Source organism: Procambarus clarkii, chromosome 73 (genome assembly GCF_040958095.1).
Source record: "Procambarus clarkii isolate CNS0578487 chromosome 73, FALCON_Pclarkii_2.0, whole genome shotgun sequence".
Classification (NCBI taxonomy): Eukaryota; Metazoa; Arthropoda; class Malacostraca; order Decapoda; family Cambaridae; genus Procambarus; species Procambarus clarkii.
Window position 1 is genome coordinate 24,206,747 of NC_091222.1, and position 19,066 is coordinate 24,225,812.

Genomic DNA, 19,066 nt, shown 5'->3' on the forward strand with positions numbered 1-19,066 from the left:
TTAAACTGCTCAATCAAAAACTTTATTAATATCATCCTGCAGTTTTCAATGTCTTTTACACAAGTAATTTGCATGCTGATTTCTGTTCCTCCAAAAGATGACACAAAACTGTAATTTGTATTTTTGTCTATACCTGATATGAGAATAAGAAAAGGCAGTGGTTGCCACGGACCGTACCCTGGGGTACAGAGCCTTGAACAGACGTACATATTTATTTATATATGTAGATTTAGATACCAAACATGGAATGGTGTGTCATTAAAACAAATCACAGCACTGAAAACTTACTCACCTTTGCCATAATATGCTTTTTATTATATTTTAGTGCTGACCATGCCCCTTTTTTTCTAACAAGATCTGCTTTGTCTTCTGTGCCACAGATACCAATAACCTGAAGAAAAAAAAGCATTGAATGTAATAAAATGTCAATTTCTTGGTGAGCCCCACTGGCTTCCTGGTAGATTCAGGGAGCCACTGGAGCTCCTGAATCTACATCAATATAGGTGTCATCTACTCTGATGTTGTTGCCATCTACTTCAATGTAGGTGCCATCTACTAGATGTCATCAGGTGTGGAGTTCTAAGGTCTACCAGGGACCAACAGCCAGAACCTGGCCCTATCATATAGGCACAGGGAGAAATGGCATCTATATATTAAAGTTTACAAAGTATATATATATATATCTTGAACTTGGCTTCAATTCTGCTGGTAAGATAATTGCTTGGGATTACTAGCTTAACAAAATTTGCACTTACTCATCATATAGATACATTCTAAATTCTAAGACTCAGAATATTAACATTTTGTCCGGCCCAGCGTGCGACCCCCAGCACACCCTAAGGTCAACCGAGCGTATCCCATGAGTGCACCCGCATTAAAATATTTATACTCTTTTCATTTTCCCACCTTGATGTTCGTACTACGTCGTTCATTTTGTTATCAAATTGTTCGCAATAGAAATCTCTAAAGAGATATTTGCATATAAGGTCAAAAGGCCCGAAGCGCCATCCGCATCAAACCCGAAAATTGGCCGAGCATTACCCCATGAGCGAGTACCCGCACTAAAATGTTTATACTCTTTTTTTTTTTATTGTTCTTGCCTCAACTTTCATGCTACGTTATTCATTTTGGTATCAAATTGTTCGTGAATGCTTTACAGGGATATATGCATATAAGGTCAAATGGCCCGGTGTGCCACCCGCATCAAACCCGAATATCGGCCGAGCGTTACCCGTGAATCCGCACCCATCCGCACTCAAATGTTCATACAGGTACTCTTTTTCAGTGTTTTTACCTCAATTTTCGTGCTACATCATTAATTTTTAGTATCAAATTCTTTGCAATAGAATGCTCTAAAGGAATATATGCATATAAGGTCAAATAGCCCAGCACGCCACACGCAGCACATCCGAATTTACGCCGAGTTTTACCCATGAGCACCCACCCACCTGCACAAACAGCAATGAAGGAACAAGCAGTGAAACTGAGAAAAAGGGAGAACAGATACACAGAGAACGACAAGGTGTGTGAAGAACTCAACAAGAGATTCCAGGATGTCTTCACAATAGAACAAGGAGAGGTCCCTGCACTAAATGAGGAGGCAAACCAAGCAACCTTGGAGGAATTTGACCTCACCAGTGAGGAGGTCAAAAGGAATCTGGTGCTGTTGAATGTGACAAAGGCTGTTGGGCCTGACAGAATCTCACCTTGGATACTAAAAGAAGGTGCAGAGGCACTAACTGTGCCACTCTCTATGGTGTATAACCGGTCACTGGAAACGGGAGACTTACCGCAAAGCTGGAAGACAGCAAATGTAGTCCCAGTATACAAATAGGGTGACAGGCAAAAAGCCACTGAACTACAGGCCAGTTTCCCTAATTTGTATACCATGCAAGATGATGGAGAAGATCATGAGGAAAAGGCTCATAGAGCATCTGGAGGGAATTATCTTTGCAACGCACCATCAACATGGGTTCATTGATGGTAAATCATGCCTCACAGGTCTAATAGAATTCTATGACCAAGCAACACAAATTAGGCAAGAAAGAGAAGGGTGGGCAGACTGCATTTTCTTGGACTGTCAGAAAGCCTTTGACACAGTACCTCACAAAAGGCTGTTACAAAAGTTGAAGCAACAGGCAGGAGTAAAAGGTAAGGTGCTCCAGTGGATAAGGGAGTATCTAAGTAACAGGAAACAGCGAGTAACTGTGAGGGGGGGGGGGAGGCATCAGAGTGGCGAGTTGTCACCAGCGGGGTTCCACAGGGCTCTGTACTTGGACCCATCCTGTTTCAAATATATGTCAATGACCTTCCAGAGGGTATAGACTCATTCCTCTCAATGTTTGCTGATGATGCAAAAATTATGAGAAGAATCAAAACAGATGAAGATAGACAGACTACAGGATGACCTGGACAAACTGGTGGAATGGTCAAGAATATGGCTACTATAGTTCAACTCAGGAAAGTGTAAAGTAATGAAATTAGGCGAAAGGAACAGAAGGCTGAATACAATATACCATCTGGGGAGGTGATATCCTGCAAGAGTCAAATAGAGAGAAAGATCTGCGGGTTGCTATCACACCGAACCTGTCTCCAGAGGCCCACATCAAAAGGATATCATCATCAGCATATGCCAGACTGGCCAACATAAGAACTGCCTTTAGAAACTTATGTAAAGAATCATTCAGGACCTTGTATACCACTTATGTAAGACCAATCCTGGAGTATGCAGCTCCAGCCTGGAGTCCATACCTAGTTAAACACAAGACAAAGTTAGAGAAGATTCAGAGGTATGCCACCAGACTGGTCCCAGAACTGAGAGGTATGAGTTATGAGGAAAGGGTAAGGGAGCTGAACCTCACATCCCTGGAAAACAGAAGACTAAGGGGAGACATGATAACCACCTACAAAATTCTCAGGGGGAAATTGACAGGGTGGACAAAGACAAACTCTTTAGCACGGGTGGGACACGAACAAGGGGGACACAGGTGGAAACTTAGTACTCAGATGAGCCACAGAGACATTATAAAGAATTTTTTCAGTGTCAGAGTAGTTAACAAATGGAATGCATTAAGCAGTAATGTGATCGAGGCAGACTCTATACACAGTTTCAAATGTAGATTTGATAGAGCCTAATAGGCTCAGGAATCTGTACACCACTTGACTGACAGTTGAGAGGTGGGACCAAAGAGCCAGAGCTTAACCCCCGCAAGCACAACTAGCTGAGTACAACTAGGGGAGTACTCAAATATTTATACTCTCTCTAGTCTTCCCACCTCAATTTATGTACTACGTAGTTCATTGTGGTATCAACTTGTTTGCAATTAAAATGCACGCATTCTAAAACTAGTCTCATAATAATTGAACAATAAATGGAATTTTAACAAATATTTTAATTTTGGACGCAGCATGCATCCTCGCACACACTGCGTATATTCACATACGGACACATTATGTGTTATCGGTCAGGCAAAGTGCTAACACTGGAAATTACTGCACTTGAAGAATGTTCTTACTTAAGGTCTAGTCCACTGTTATCTCTACTTTACACTTGAATTACCATATATAGATAAATAAAAGTTAGTAAGCCACGTGATACAAAATGACAGTAAACATTAGTAAACCGCAATAAGCACAAGGAATGGACGATTCTACACAACTGGGACATGAAGTGGGAGTGAACCAGGCCACTGGGACATGTAAATAATCAATCCTATCCCAAGGATGCAAAAGTAACACCTCAAATATAACGGATTAGTCAAACACAGAAATCATACTAACGTGATATATATCAACGAGAAAATCCACTAGGGATCCAGGGGCCTCGTAGCCTGGTGGATAGCGCGCAGGACTCGTAATTCTGTGGAGCGGGTTCGATTCCCGCACGAGGCAGAAACAAATGGGCAAAGTTTCTTTCACCCTGAATGCCCCTGTTACCTAGCAGTAAATAGGTACCTGGGTGTTAGTCAGCTGTCACAGGCTGCTTCCTGGGGGTGGAGGCCTGGTCGAGGACCGGGCCGCGGGGACACTAAAGCCCCGAAATCATCTCAAGATAACCTCAAGAAGGGATGTGAATGCGACTGGCAATGCCAGGTCCGCGTCACCTCACAACAGTCCTAGTGGATTTTTTCATAACGGATTAGGTCTCTGCACTTAGCTACACATGGACAGCCATGCCAGTGAGGTTTTTTTCAACACGAAAATGACTGTCATCAAAAACAGCTCTGAGCCAAGTAACCGAGCATCTGTTTGTGTTTGCTCACATGCACCAAGCGTTCCAGTGTTTTCTTGTTCCACATCTGATTTCCTTATTTTTATTAATTTCTTTAAGACTGGGTTTTCTACATTTAGCACTTACATTTTCCTCATGTTTCGAGTAACAAATGTTTCTTTTGTTTATAGTGGTACACAATTATATATGAACAAGCTCTTCTTATGAACATATAAGATACACTACCACACATGTGGAGAGGTTGCTGGTGAACTGGCAGCAGTTTCAAATGTTCTATAAAAGACCCCTTCCTTGTAAGGGTGGATAACGAGAACCTTTCAAATGAGATGCATACAAATAATGATACTTTTCAAGACACTAGTGCTTGCTAGGGTGGGAAATTGTTGCACAACAACATCCTCCATTCAAAGCTGGAGAAATTGGGGACTTCGAGCAAATGCAAAGATCCTTTACTGCTAGAATCCACTCAATAAAACTTCTATTTTTTTTTTCTTTTGAGATATATACAAGAGTTGTTACATTCTTGTAGAGCCACTAGTACGCGTAGCGTTTCGGGCAGGTCCCTGGAATACGATCCCCTGCCGCGAAGAATAGTTTGTTCATCCAAGTACACATTTTACTGTTGCGTTAAACAGAGGCTACAGTTAAGGAATTGCGCCCAGTAAATCCTCCCCAGCCAGGATATGAACCCATGACATAGCGCTCGTGGAACGCCAGGCAAGTGTCTTACCACTACACCACGGAGACTGCAATTATTGAGATATTATTGAGACCAATCAAAATTTTTATATCTGTATTCTCTAGAGTACTGGTTTCCAAACTGAGGGCCCCTGGGGTGCATTTTTGCAATATTTAGCGGGCCATAAGTTTAGACAGTGTACAGGTTATGATACCAAAGTATAGGAGGAAAATAACCAGCTAGTGGAATGAGCTCACAGGATAATAACCAAAATATTAATACCAAGTGTAAGGGGCCATCTTGAGGTTATCTTGAGATGATTTCAGGGCTAAGCGTACCCATGGTCCAGTCCTCGACCAGGCCTCCTTTTTGATACACACCCCCAGAAGGCATCCCGAAGCAGCTATCTAACTCCCAGGTACCTATTTACTGCTAGGTAACAGGGGCATCAGGGTGAAAGAAACACTGCCCATTTGTTTTCACCTCCACTGGGGATTTAACCCGGAACCTTAGGACTACGAATCCGAAGTGCTGTCCACTCAGCTGTCAGGCCCCTTACCTAACCTTGCAAGGACACTACACGGAAAAGGAGTAATAACCATAATGAGTTTGGGAACCACTGCTCTACAGTGCAGGTATGATACATAATAATTTACACAGAAAATATTAACAGGAACTGGTTGCAAATCTAAACAAGAAAACCACCACCATATGAGACCAAGAGGCATGGCAGGAAGTGCAAAACAAGCCCACTAAAAAGCAGAGATGCAATAGGTTTGCTGAAAGAACACTATCAATATCAAGGCCCCAAAGACTTTTCAATACTCTCTCTCTAAATGTAAAGGGCATAACTAGCCGACATCTCGTGATGTTCAAACGAGAACTTGATAAACACCTCCTAAAGATACCTAATCAACCAGGATTGAGAGCATCTGCATCTAACAGCCTGGTTGACCAAACCACCATCCAGGCAGCCAGGTCAGAAACCAGGCTACAAGGACTTTGATCCTCAGAACCAACAAAATGCAGCTGAAAGAAAAGGTAGACAGAGGCATTAGGCGAGAGGAAACATGTCCAACTATTCCTGTCCTGCCCAGGAATCGATCCTGGGATCCTAAATTGTGAGTCAAGAAAGAAGCCAACTGAACTACAATCTTGAACGAAACATTATTCTACTTTTTGAGACTACATGGTGGTAGGATGTTCTGTATTTTCAAGAAAATATCACAGGATGTCAAGGAAGAACAATTGAGTGTTTGTGAGCACTACCAACACAATGAAGGTAGATCAAGCCAACAGGTGCAGGCCATGCTAGTGACACTAGGGGCCTGACAGCTGAGTGGACAGCACTCGGGATTAATAGTGCTGAGGTTCCGGGTTCGATTCCCGGTGGAGGCGGAAACCAATGGGCAGAGTTTCTTTCACCCTGATGGCACCTGGGAGTTAGACAGCTGCTACGGGCTGCTTTCTGGGGATGTGTAACAAAAAGGAGGCCTAGTCGAGGATCGGGCCGCGGGGACGCTAAACCCCAAAATCATCTCAAGATAACCTCAAGAAGACAACCAGGCACTCGTGCGGTGCCCCAGGCAGCTGGAAAGCCAGGCCTCTCCTTTCATCTCAGTGTGTAGAGGAGGAAATGTTGGAAAACAAAACAAAACAGGCTCTCCAAACAAGGTCAAATGGGGAGATGGTCTTTGAATAGCCAACTGTTTAGTGCAATAAATTTTTAGTCATCCCATTTTCTAATTATCTAAGATTCAACAATGAACAAATGCATAGTAGCCATGATGACGGTTCCAACGTATAAACTGGGCGTTCCTAGACGCGCTCTAGTCAACTGTACCACAAGCGTACTGCTGACTAGAGTGCGTCTGAGAACACTCGGCACATGGTTCAAAACCTCATCAAGGCTCCTGTGGACTTGTTCTTTGATATATCATATTAATGTGATTTTTCTGTGTATTCACCTAGTTGTACTCACCTAGTTGTGCTTGCGGGGGTTGAGCTTTGGCTCTTTGGTCCTGGCTCTCAACTATTAATCAACTGGTGTAATTACCTAAGTGTAATTACCTAAGTGTAGTTACAGGATGAGAGCTACGCTCGTGGTGTCCCGTCTTCCCAGCACTCTTTGTCATATAACACTTTGAAACTACTGACGGTCTTGGCCTCCACCACCTTCTCACCTAACTTGTTCCAACCGTCTACCACTCTGTTTGCGAAAGTGAATTTTCTTATATTTCTTCGGCATCTGTGTTTAGCTAGTTTATATCTATGACCTCTTGTTCTTAAAGTTCCAGGTCTCAGGAAATCTTCCCTATCGATTTTATCAATTCCTGTTACTATTTTGTATGTAGTGATCATATCACCTCTTTTTCTTCTGTCTTCTAGTTTTGGCATATTTAATGCCTCTAACCTCTCCTTGTAGCTCTTGCCCTTCAGTTCTGGGAGCCACTTAGTAGCATGTCTTTGCACCTTTTCCAGTTTGTTGATGTGCTTCTTAAGATATGGGCACCACACAACTGCTGCATATTCTAGCTTTGGCCTAACAAAAGTCGTGAACAATTTCTTTAGTATATCGCCATCCATGTATTTAAAAGCAATTCTGAAGTTAGAAAGCGTGGCATAGGCTCCTCGCACAATATTCTTTATGTGGTCCTCAGGTGATAGTTTTCTATCTAGAACCACCCCTAGATCTCTTTCTTTATCAGAATTCTTTAAAGATTTCTCACATAATATATAGGTTGTGTGGGGTCTATGTTCTCCTATTCCACATTCCATAACATGGCATTTATTAACATTAAATTCCATTTGCCAAGTGGCACTCCATGTACTTATTTTGTCCAGGTCTTCTTGAAGGGCATGACAATCATCTAAGTTTCTTATCCTTCCTAGTATCTTAGCATCATCAGCAAACATGTTCATATAATTCTGTATACCAACTGGTAGATCATTTATGTAGACAATGTACAGATTCTTGAGCCTACTGGGTTCTATCATATCTACATTTGAAACTGTGTATGGAGTCAGCCTCCACCACATCACTGCTTAATGCATTCATTTGTTAACTACTTTGACACTGAAAACATTCTTTCTAATGTCTCTGTGGCTCATTTGGGTACTCGGTTTCCACCTGTGTCCCCTTGTTCGTGTTCCACCCGTGCTAAAGAATTTGTCTTTGTCCACCCTGTCAATTCCCCTGAGAATTTTGTAGGTGGTTATCATGTCTTCCCTTACTCTTCTGTTTTCTAGGGATGTGAGGTTTAGCTCCTTTAGCCTTTCCTCGTAGCTCATACCTCTCATAGTATGCCACCATACTAGTCTGGTGGCATACCTCTGAATCTTCTCTAATTTTGTCTTGTGTTTAGCTAAGTATGGACTCCAGACTGGAGCTGCATACTCCAGGATTGGTCTGACATAAGTGATATACAAAGTCCTGAACGATTTCTTACACAAGTTTCTAAAGGCGGTTCTTATGTTGGCTAATCTAGCATATGCCACTGATGATATCCTCTTGATGTGGGCTTCTGGGGGACAGGTTTGGTGTGATATCAATCTTTCTCTGTATTTGACTTGCAAGATTTCACCTCCCAGATAGTACCCTGTGTTCAGCCTTCTGCTCCCTTTCTTTAATTTCATTACTTTACACTTTCCTGAGTTGAACTATAGTAGCCATTTTCTAGACCATCCCTCCAGTTTGTCCAGGTCATCCTGTAGTCTCTGTCTATCTTCATGTGTCTTAATTCGTCTCATAATTTTTGCATCATCAGCAAACATTGAGAGGAATGAGTCTATACCCTCTAGAAGACCGTTTACATATATTAGAAACAGGATTGGTCTAAGTACAGAGCCCTGTGGGACTTCACTGGTGACATATCACCACTCTGATGTCTCCCCCTCACAGTTACTCGCCGTTTCCTGTTGCTTAGATACTCCCTTATCCACTGGAGCACCTTACCTGTTACTCCTGCCTGTTGCTCTACTTTTGTAACAGCCTTTTATAGGGGTACTGTGTCAAAGGCTTTCTGACAGTCCAAGAAAATGCAGTCTGCCCTACTTTCTCTTTCTTGCCTAATTTTTGTTCCTTGGTCATAGAATTCTATTAAACCTGTGAGGTACGATTTACCATCTCTGAACCCATGCTGGTGGCATGTTACAAAGCTATCTCCCTCCAGATGCTCTACGAGCCTTTTCCTCACGATCTTCTCCATCACCTTGCATGGTATACAAGTTAGGGAAACTGGCCTGTAGTTCAGTGGCTTTTTGCCTGTCACCCTTTTTGTATATAAGTAGGAGTATTTGTGTATATAAGTAGGAGTATTTGTGTATATAAGTAGGAGTATTTGTGTATTGAAGTAGGAGTATTTGTGTATTGAAGTAGGAGTATTTGTGTATTGAAGTAGGAGTGTCAGAGGTAGTATTACTGGTTGACAGAGCCAGTGCATGGGGGGGAATTGTGTGAAACCGCGGTAAGGATTCAGTGGAATCCTCGGGACCCTTGTGGGTGCAGTAGAACTCCAGGTTGCAATTCTTTCCCATGTTGTGGTACAGTTGACTAGAGCAAATCTGGGAACACTCAATGCATAGGTTCGAACCCTTATCAAGGCTTCTGTGGATTTGTTCTTTGATATATCACGTTAATGTGATTTCTGTGTATTCGACAATTCCTTATCAATGCAATATGACTGTAAAGGGTTGCAAACAGTTGAGAAAATGTCTCCAAGCACTATTTAAGCTATAATTTTAGAAAATATTTTAAGCATTAAAAAATAAATACTGTGCATGACCTACAACATACCTTAGCTTTATAAACATTTGCAGCAAGGTCAACAGCAGCCAACCCTAATCCACCAGCGGCAGCTGTGACTAGAACTGTGCTATCTTCTCCGACTTCTGCTCTTCGGTGTAATCCAATCAAGGCGGTGGCATACGTGTCGACTAGAGCAGCTCCAGTATCAAAGCCAACTGCATGGTCTACCCTCCACAGGTCCTAAACATGTGATGATATGTAACACAAATTCTCATATGATACTGTAATGATAATGTTTACAACAATTTTTGTTGTAAACATTTACAGTACAGTACATGTACCTATACTGTAAATTAGAAAGTAAGGGTGGGTTTCGTGAGTTTGTACTCTAGGGTACAGCTTACAAACTTCGCGACCTTACAATAAGTAAACTCACGAGAAAATTTTTTTTTACGACTTCTTAAGGGAGACATGTATGGCAAGTGTATGCTCATCTTTACTGTACATACACAAAAGAAAGACCTGATGAGACAAAGATTAATGTATGGATGAGAACTTCAACTTGTCCACTGGGATACAGGTCACTGACTTGGTCACAAACAAAAGCACAATATATCTCAAACATAAAATCTGAGAATCAATGACAAATAATATAGCTAGGACACATACCTTGGCTGGAGATCAACCTCAACACATCACAAAAAAACAGCATTGAATATAATGAAATACCATTTTCTGGGCGAGCCCCGGAGGCTCCCTGAAGCTATCCAAACTGACATGTGCCATATTAGTTTGGTGTCATCAGTCCCTGGAGTTCTATGTTTACCGGAGACTATAAGCCTGAACCTGGTACCCTCAGAGAGGCGCAGGGAGCAATGGCCATCATGAGCATTCTACATTTAGAGTATGTCATGTGTGCTATTGACCAGGAAGAGCACCCGGAAAGATAGGCAAACCAATACAAAACCCCGAACTGGTAAAAATTGCAACCTACGTCCGAGCAGAACCTAAGAACTTCCCTAAAAAACAAAGTAAATCGTCATCCAACTACGACGCCCACTCATTAGCGTTTCCCCCCTCCCCCCAAAAAAGGGGATGGGGAGCCCCCACAGGCCAGCCGGCAGCCCACCACCCCAGCCTGTAGAATGCTTAAAAACCACTGACTGGAGGGTGGAAGGGTGGAAGGGAGCTTCCGGGGCTCGCCCAGAAAATGGCATTTCATTACATTCAATGCTGGTTTTCTGTAGGGAGCCCCGTCGGCTCCCTGATGCTAATATAAGTAAAAGGAGGGACTTAACTGAGAGGCAGCAGCACCACAAGTCTCAAGATAAAGACAAAGACGAGACTCCAAACTGCAACAGACATCCCAAGGCCACACAAGTTCGGAGAGGGCATAGAACATTCACATGATATCTGGCAGCAAGGACCCTGTTCAATTTCCAAAAACCCCATGCCTGAATGTCAACCCAAGACATATTCCCAAAAACAGTAGCAAGAGCAGCATATTTCCTCACATCATGGGCATGAGGGTAGACTGCAGGCTGGCTAGACTTGATAACCCTGCAGACAACCTGAGACATACGAGCCCTGAAACAAGGAACAAGGGAAACTGAATCAACCCAGAGCATGTCGACTGTCACTGAACCAGCGGCCCACAGGTAGTGACGCAAAGGCGCCACCAGATATAAAACATGATGCACCCCCGGCCAAACCAACCAAGCAGCAACATCCCACAGACCCCTCTAGAAGGCAGCCATCTCATTCTTTGCCAGAAAAGAGAGGGCTGCAAACAACAAAACGATCCCCAGGACCAAAGGAGCAGAACCCCCTGCACCAGTGAAGAGCATGAAGCTCCCCAACCCGACCCCCAGAGGCCACAACAATCCTAGGGGAGGAAAGAAAAAGAGAGCCCCGGTCCAAAGACCAAGACGGCTCAACCGGCGCATGAACAGGCTGGAGGTGAAAAAATGTGTGGGAGAGTTTGCAGAACATGGTGGAAGTGACATCCACCCCAAAAACAAGCTGAAGCGGCTCCACCAATGCCGCACGATAAAAAGCGACAGAATTCGGCATAAGATATCTATCCAATAAGAGTCAAGAAAAAATTATAAAACTACCTGTACAGACACCGACAACACCCTCCAAAGGGAAAGAAAATGGCAGAAAGACTGCCAGGAGGCTTCTTTCTATTGCCGAGACGAATACTGCAGGTGGGACACCATTAGAGAAGCCACCTGATCATCATACAAGTGGCAATACACCTGCGTCAGAAAAACCAGAAGTGATGAGCGGAAGAGTAGGCTGAACAAGCAAGGTACCTCACTGGCCCGACCTGCTGAAAGAGGAGAAACCACGGAAAGACTCCCGGGTTCGGACACCAAGCAAGCAGCGCCTGAAACCAAAGCTGGGTCAGTCATCATGTGGCCATGAGAAGCACCCTTTCCCTGATAGGATTCCAGCCGGGCCAGAAGACATAGCATAGCTCGAGTGCATGGGGGGAGTTGTGTAAAACCCTGGTTTGTGCCTCGGAGAGGCTGCAGGATCCAGTAAGTTCAGTAGAACTTCGGTTTCAACTCCTTTTGACCATGTCGTAGGCCAGTCGATTATGGCAGCGTTTGGGATGCTCTCGGACGCAGGTTTGAATCCTCATCACGGCCCTCTTAGATTTGTTCAACTCGAAGCAACAGCTGGACTGGGGAATAAAGGTACATGAACCCCCACCTCGACCAGTTCTGCCAGAAAGCAACTACCGCGAAGGCCTCGCAGTTGGGGAACGGCGCCACGTATACGGGGAGATGCCGATACCACGCCGACACGAAGAGATCCACCTCCGGATGCCTTTATGTTAGACAGAGCCAAAGGTTGCAGGTGGCATCAACCATTCACTCCGTGGAAAGGAGGGCATGAAACGCGTTGGACACTCCCCAAATATGAACATTGCGAACAGCTAAACCCTGAGAACTCAGCAGAAGAGCTACATAAAGCGACCAGCCCAAAAAAGACATGGACCACAGAGACCCCCCCATGCTTGAGACAATAAACCACAGGAGTGCAATCCGAATGGAGCCGGATCAGAGAGCCTCAAGGAAGCCGAATCTGCTGCAATGCCAGCCAAACAGCCACAAACTCCTGCAAACTTCCATCGGAAGTTTGCAGGAGTTTGAGAACTCACTCAAAGTTTGAGAACTTTGCAGGCTCACAGCTTCCTCGTGCTGTGAGCCTGATGGAAGGACAGAGCCCAACGACCATGCCAGCCTGGTGAGCGCTGGTCACAAAGCCCCAGCCGAGACCGACATGACCTCCGCACAGAGCGACCACTGGGCTGACCAGATGAAGAAGGCACCGAAGGACACACCGGCTCAGAAACTGGCACCTACAGAAACTAGCAAAAGCCTCCGACAAAAACTGGGCAACACAATCCTCCAGAAATAACAAAGGACAGAACAGAGACAAAGATTGCAGAGCCAGAGCCCAAGCCGAATCTAGAGAGAGCGTGGACGGCTTTCCGACATGTGAGTCAAGAGGTAAAAAGCACAGATTGCCTTCCGGTGGATCGGCACAAACAGCATCAGCAGGGCAACCGACACCTTGGCAGTAGAAACCAGAATTCCAGCCAAAGGCCCCTTACTCAACGACCACCACATCCTCCTAAAGCCAGTCTGAAGACAACTCCAGAAGACCGAAGAAGAGCAAAACCAAGGCCAAATGACCGCGAGCTCTATGATCATCCGCCACCTCGATTCAAATCATTCATTCATCGATTCAAAAGGTGACACCCCTAGGGTCAACACTTGCAGCAGAGGAGCTCCAGCATATTTCAACAATCTTAAGTATTGTAGTACAGGTTGATGGTAATGAGTGGTGTCCCAGAGAACATAAAGGTATAGTGCTCTTGAAAAATAGGTGAGATAACAGGAAAGTGCTAAGGGAAGTGAAAAATCGGATGAGAAAAAGTTGCCCTAGTGTTTACAGTGCAGAGAAGAACATTCAAGATGGCCACCAGCAAGGGGAAAAACAAAACAGAGCTTGATTTTGAGGGATTCAATGAAGAAAGCATTGATATTAGTAGTCTACATAACAAGTTGGTAAATTTAGATACTATAGTGAACTCTCATGTAGAAATAATTAGTAAATTGAAAAAAAGTAATGACCATTTGAATAGCAAAGTTTTATGTCTTGAGGGTTTAGTGAAAGACTTGCGCAAGGATAAGAATCAATTGGAAACAAATTGCAAAGCCATGGAAGAAGAAAATAAACTCTTAAAAATAGATTTGGAAGAAGTTAAAGTAAATTTAAACATAAATGATTACAATAGGTTAGGCAAGGAAATTCAACAGGAGAAACAGCTTTTGTCAGCACAGATGGAGGAAGTTACACAGGGAATAGAACAGTGCAAGAAAGATATGCAACTCACTTATGCACAAGTGGCCAAGGAGAAGGAAAAAATAGAAGAAGCAGTAAAGGAAGTCAAACACTGCAGCAACCAAGATAAAACAAACATTAGGCTGGAAGTGAGAAAAGAATTTGCATCTAACCCGAAGTTGGTGCAAAACACAGTTGATCGGAGTAAGTCCCTGATCATTTTTGGCTGCAAAGAAAAGGCGATAACATCTAGGTCAGAAAGAGCTGTAGAAGAAGCTAAAGTAGTAGATAAGATTGTTGGCCTCGTGGAAGGTCTTACAACCATAGAGAATGTGTGCGACTACAGGAGAATAGGCAGGTACGTAAAAGGGAAAGATCAACCTTTGAGGATCAGCCTAAACGGTGCCAAACAGATGGAAGAAGTACTAAGGAATGCTAGAAAATTGCAAAGTGATGAGGATGGGAAAGGGTGGTCGTTAAGACGAGATCTTTCAAAAGAAGATAGAGAGAAGCTGAAACTGAACCTCGCCGAGGCAAAACATTTAAATGAGAGCAGGAATGAAGAAGAAATAAATTCTTTTTTCTACAAAGTGATAGGGGTAGGCAAACCAGTAAAGTGGTACATAAAGGCAAACCAACAAAATCAATAGAGAGAGGGGGAGTGAAGAATAAGGAGAGGGGGAACAAGTTCCTGAAGATTGCATACACCAACATAGATGGAGTGAGATCGAAGGTACTGGAGTTAAGTGCTGTAATACAGCTGCAGACACCAGACATTGTTGCACTCATGGAGACAAAACTTGAAGATGTAATTTTAAATGAGGTCATATTCCCAAGGGGCTACTCAATTTGGAGACGGGACAGAAAAATTAGGAAAGGCGGTGGCGTTGCTGTGCTGGTAAAAGAACACCTAAAGGTGAAGGAAATAATGACTGCCAATCCACAAGAAGTTGACATAATAGCTCTAGAGATCTGCCATGAGGATGATAAACTAATGAGAATAAATGCATATAGTCCACCGCCAAGCAGCACATGGTCAAAGGAGGAGCTAGATAGTAAACGTGAAGGTCTTATAACAATAATGAGAGAGATTATAGCGAGAGCGGATAACGATAGATCACGACTGTTGATAGTTGGTGACTTCAACTTGAAATCCATAGACTGGGAAGCATATGAAGCTAAAACAGAAGATTTTTGGACCTGTAAATTTGTAGACCTCATCCTGAAAACATTCTTGTATCAACATGTTAAACAAGCTACGAGGATGAGGGAAGGGGACGTTCCCTCCATGCTAGATTTGATATTTACCAGGAAGGAGGAAGAGATATTTGACATTCAGTACCTTCCTCCCTTGGGTAAAAGTGACCATGTCTTTTTGGGAATAAAGTATGCAATGCGTTATAAGCTGGAAGAAAATAAGGAGGTTGAAGCAGTTGAAAAACCAGACTTCAGGAGAGGACATTATGGTGACCTTAGAAATTTTTTTTGTGAGTATAATTGGACAGACTTGATGCTAGGCAAGGAAGTGAATGAGATGTATGTCAAGTTTTGTAAAATATATGATAAAGGCACAAAAAAATTTATACCAAAACAGAGATGCAGAACTAGGAAACAGGATTGGTTCAATAGAAATTGCGAGAGGGCTAGAGACCAAAAGACACAAAAATGGAATCAATACAGGAAGAGGCCGAACCCCCAAACATACCAGCGATACAAAGATGCGAGAAACAACTACACGGCAGTGAGGAGAGAGGCAGAAAGAAATTTTGAAAAAGGGATTGCAGACAAATGTAAAACAGAACCAGGTCTATTCTATAAATTCATAAACAACAAATTGCAGGTAAAGGATAATATTCAGAGGTTGAAAATGGGAAATAGATTCACGGAAGATGAAAAGGAAATGTGTGAAACACTAAACGAAAAGTTCCAAAGTGTGTTTGTACAAAATGAAATCTTTAGGGAACCAGATACAATAAGAATTCCAGAGAACAACATAGAGCACATAGAGGTGACTAGAGACGAAGTGGAAAAAATGCTCAAGGAGCTCGGTAAGAACAAAGCAGCTGGCCCAGATGGCGTTTCACCATGGGTTCTGAGAGAATGTGCATCTGTGCTCAGCATTCCACTTCACCTGATCTTTCAGGCATCCCTGTGTACAGGAATCGTAGCAGACGTGTGGAAACAGGCTAACATAGTTCCAATCTACAAAAGTGGCAGCAGGGAAGACCCCCCTCAATTATAGACCTGTATCATTGACAAGTGTAATAGTGAAAGTATTGGAAAAACTAATCAAAACTAAATGGGTAGAACACCTAGAGAGAAATGATATAATATCAGACAGACAGTATGGTTTTCGATCTGGAAGATCCTGTGTATCGAATTTACTCAGTTTCTATGATCGAGCCACAGAGATATTACAGGAAAGAGATGGTTGGGTTGACTGCACCTATCTGGACCTAAAAAAGGCTTTCGACAGAGTTCCACATAAGAGCTTGTTCTGGAAACTGGAAAATATTGGAGGGGTGACAGGTAAGCTTCTATCATGGATGAAAAATTTTCTGACTGATAGAAAAATGAGGGCAGTAATCAGAGGCAATGTACCGGAATGGAGAAATGTCACAAGTGGAGTACCACAGGGTTCAGTTCTTGCACCAGTGATGTTTATTGTGTACATAAATGCTCTACCAGTTGGTATACAGAATTATATGAACATGTTTGCTGATGATGCTAAGATAATAGGAAGGATAAGAAATTTAGATGATTGTCATGCCCTTCAAGAAGACCTGGACAAAATAAGTAGATGGAGCACCACTTGGCAAATGGAATTTAATGTTAATAAATGTCATGTTATGGAATGTGGAATAGGAGAACATAGACCCCACACAACCTATATATTATGTGAGAAATCTTTAAAGAATTCTGATAAAGAAAGAGATCTAGGGGTGGTTCTAGATAGAAAACTATCACCTGAGGACCACATAAAGAATATTGTGCAAGGAGCCTATGCTATGCTTTCTAACTTCAGAATTGCATTTAAATACATGGATGGCGATATACTAAAGAAATTGTTCATGACTTTTGTTAGGCCAAAGCTAGAATATGCAGCTGTTGTGTGGTGCCCATATCTTAAGAAGCACATCAACAAACTGGAAAAGGTGCAAAGACATGCTACTAAGTGGCTCCCAGAACTGAAGGGTAAGAGCTACGAGGAGAGGTTAGAAGCATTAAACATGCCAAAACTAGAAGACAGAAGAAAAAGAGGTGATATGATCACTACATACAAAATAGTAACAGGAATTGATAAAATCGACAGGGAAGATTTCCTGAGACCTGGCACTTCAAGAACAAGAGGTCATAGATTTAAACTAGCTAAACACAGATGCCGAAGAAATAAAAGAAAATTCACCTTCGCAAATAGAGTGGTAGACGGTTGGAACAAGTTAAGTGAGAAGGTAGTGGAGGCCAAGACCGTCAGTAGTTTCAAAGCGTTATATGACAAAGAGTGCTGGGAAGACGGGACACCACGAGCGTAGCTCTCATCCTGTAACTACACTTAGGTAATTACACTTAGGTAATTACCAAAACAGCCGAAAGAATGGGAACCTGAGCATGTAATTGCACCAGACCTACATCACGAGAAATTACAGGGGTAAAGAGGTACTCATTGAAGAACTTGAGATAGCTCTCCCAAGAATACTGTACCTGCAACACCGAAGACACCTCTCACCACTCAAGCATGCGGGTCCGACAATATGGGGTGCACCCAATATGGGGGAAGAAGAACCGAACTCAAAAGAAGACAAATCCATTATAGAGGTGTAACCCTGGTCTCGCAGGAGGTAAGCACAAAAGGACTACCGAAGCTCCGTAGGGGAAATTCGAGAGGCAGAAAACCTCCGGAAGGACATACCCGAGGAGCCCAAAGGCACCCGGAAACGAACCCTAGGGGGAGCCGCATCCCACTCAAATTTATACAGGGAAGGAGGATACAAAACCCCCAGCCCCTGCAACAATATACCCTGCTCTCAAGGAACAGTCCCAGGCAGGATCAAAAGGAGCCCAAGCACTCCAAACGGACTCCCCCCCTAGTCCTGGGAACCTCCGCACAGGCCCCGGGGCAGAACCTTCATCCCCACCCACCACCCTTGAAAAGGCAGAGTCCTGGGGCAAAGCTTCAAAGAAGGAAGCTTACTGGGCCAACTCCAAAGCCTCGGCAGGGAAAACGGGCTCAACAACCTCCGTCCCCGAATCGGAAGGTGCAATCCCCAAAGACACTCAAACCTCATCTCATGCTAAGCCCCCCCCCCCTCCCCCCCCCCCAGCTCCGAAACCCTCAGACGTTTGGGAGCCGGAGGCAGGGCATAAGGAGCAGAGCGAACCATACCCACTTGGGAAGGAAGCAAGGGCGCGGACGGAACTTACTTAAACTTACACAGTTTAAGTAACCAACGCCCCTAAATCCTGGTTCCTAAAACCCAAGCGGGGCAGCTCCAGGGCTTCCAACTGAGCAACCGACCTGGCAACAAATAAAACCTGGCATGCAATGCAGTTGCCACCTGAACCGTAACATCCTCACACAATGGGTAAAATGAATAACAAGTGGGAGAACAAATTTCACAAGACTCAGGGTCCTAGGTGTCACCGACCCAACAGGCAGCATAACAGAGGCAGTACAGGTGATCATCACCATGAGGCAGAGGCAACGAACAACCATCAGCATCGCACAAGGTGACACATCCATAGCACACCCTGAGCCCAACAGGGTTTTCCAGGGCCCGTAGGGTATGTTAGCCCTATGGGAAACCCAGGCACTGGGGCTAGCTAAGTTAGTAAACCCTGTCTATTGCAAGCAAACTGACAACCAGAAGTCGCCGTGAAACCTCGGGGCAACAGAGGAGGACCACCAACACAACCTAGGGAGGCCTAATGGGAAGCTAAGCAGATCACCTATGCCAAAGTCTACGAGAATGTGCTAAATCAAATGCGCGCACAGACAAACTGATTGCCACAGATAATCGTCGGCCGCTGCATGTATGCAAGCTGCACC

General features: G+C 43.7%; 1 protein-coding gene across 2 annotated transcripts in view; it reads right to left on the reverse strand.

Moving 5' to 3' along the window:
- The window catches only part of LOC123774181 (quinone oxidoreductase-like protein 2 homolog), a 117,329-nt gene that overhangs the window by 41,862 nt on the left and 56,401 nt on the right, over nucleotides 1–19,066 (reverse strand). For both annotated transcript variants that reach the window (XM_045768327.2, XM_045768326.2), the window contains exons 5-6: nucleotides 9,706–9,897; nucleotides 293–391 (exon numbers count right to left, since the gene is read on the reverse strand). In XM_045768327.2, the coding sequence (XP_045624283.1) occupies nucleotides 293–391; nucleotides 9,706–9,897 (291 nt within the window). The remainder of the gene's footprint in view (nucleotides 1–292; nucleotides 392–9,705; nucleotides 9,898–19,066) is intronic.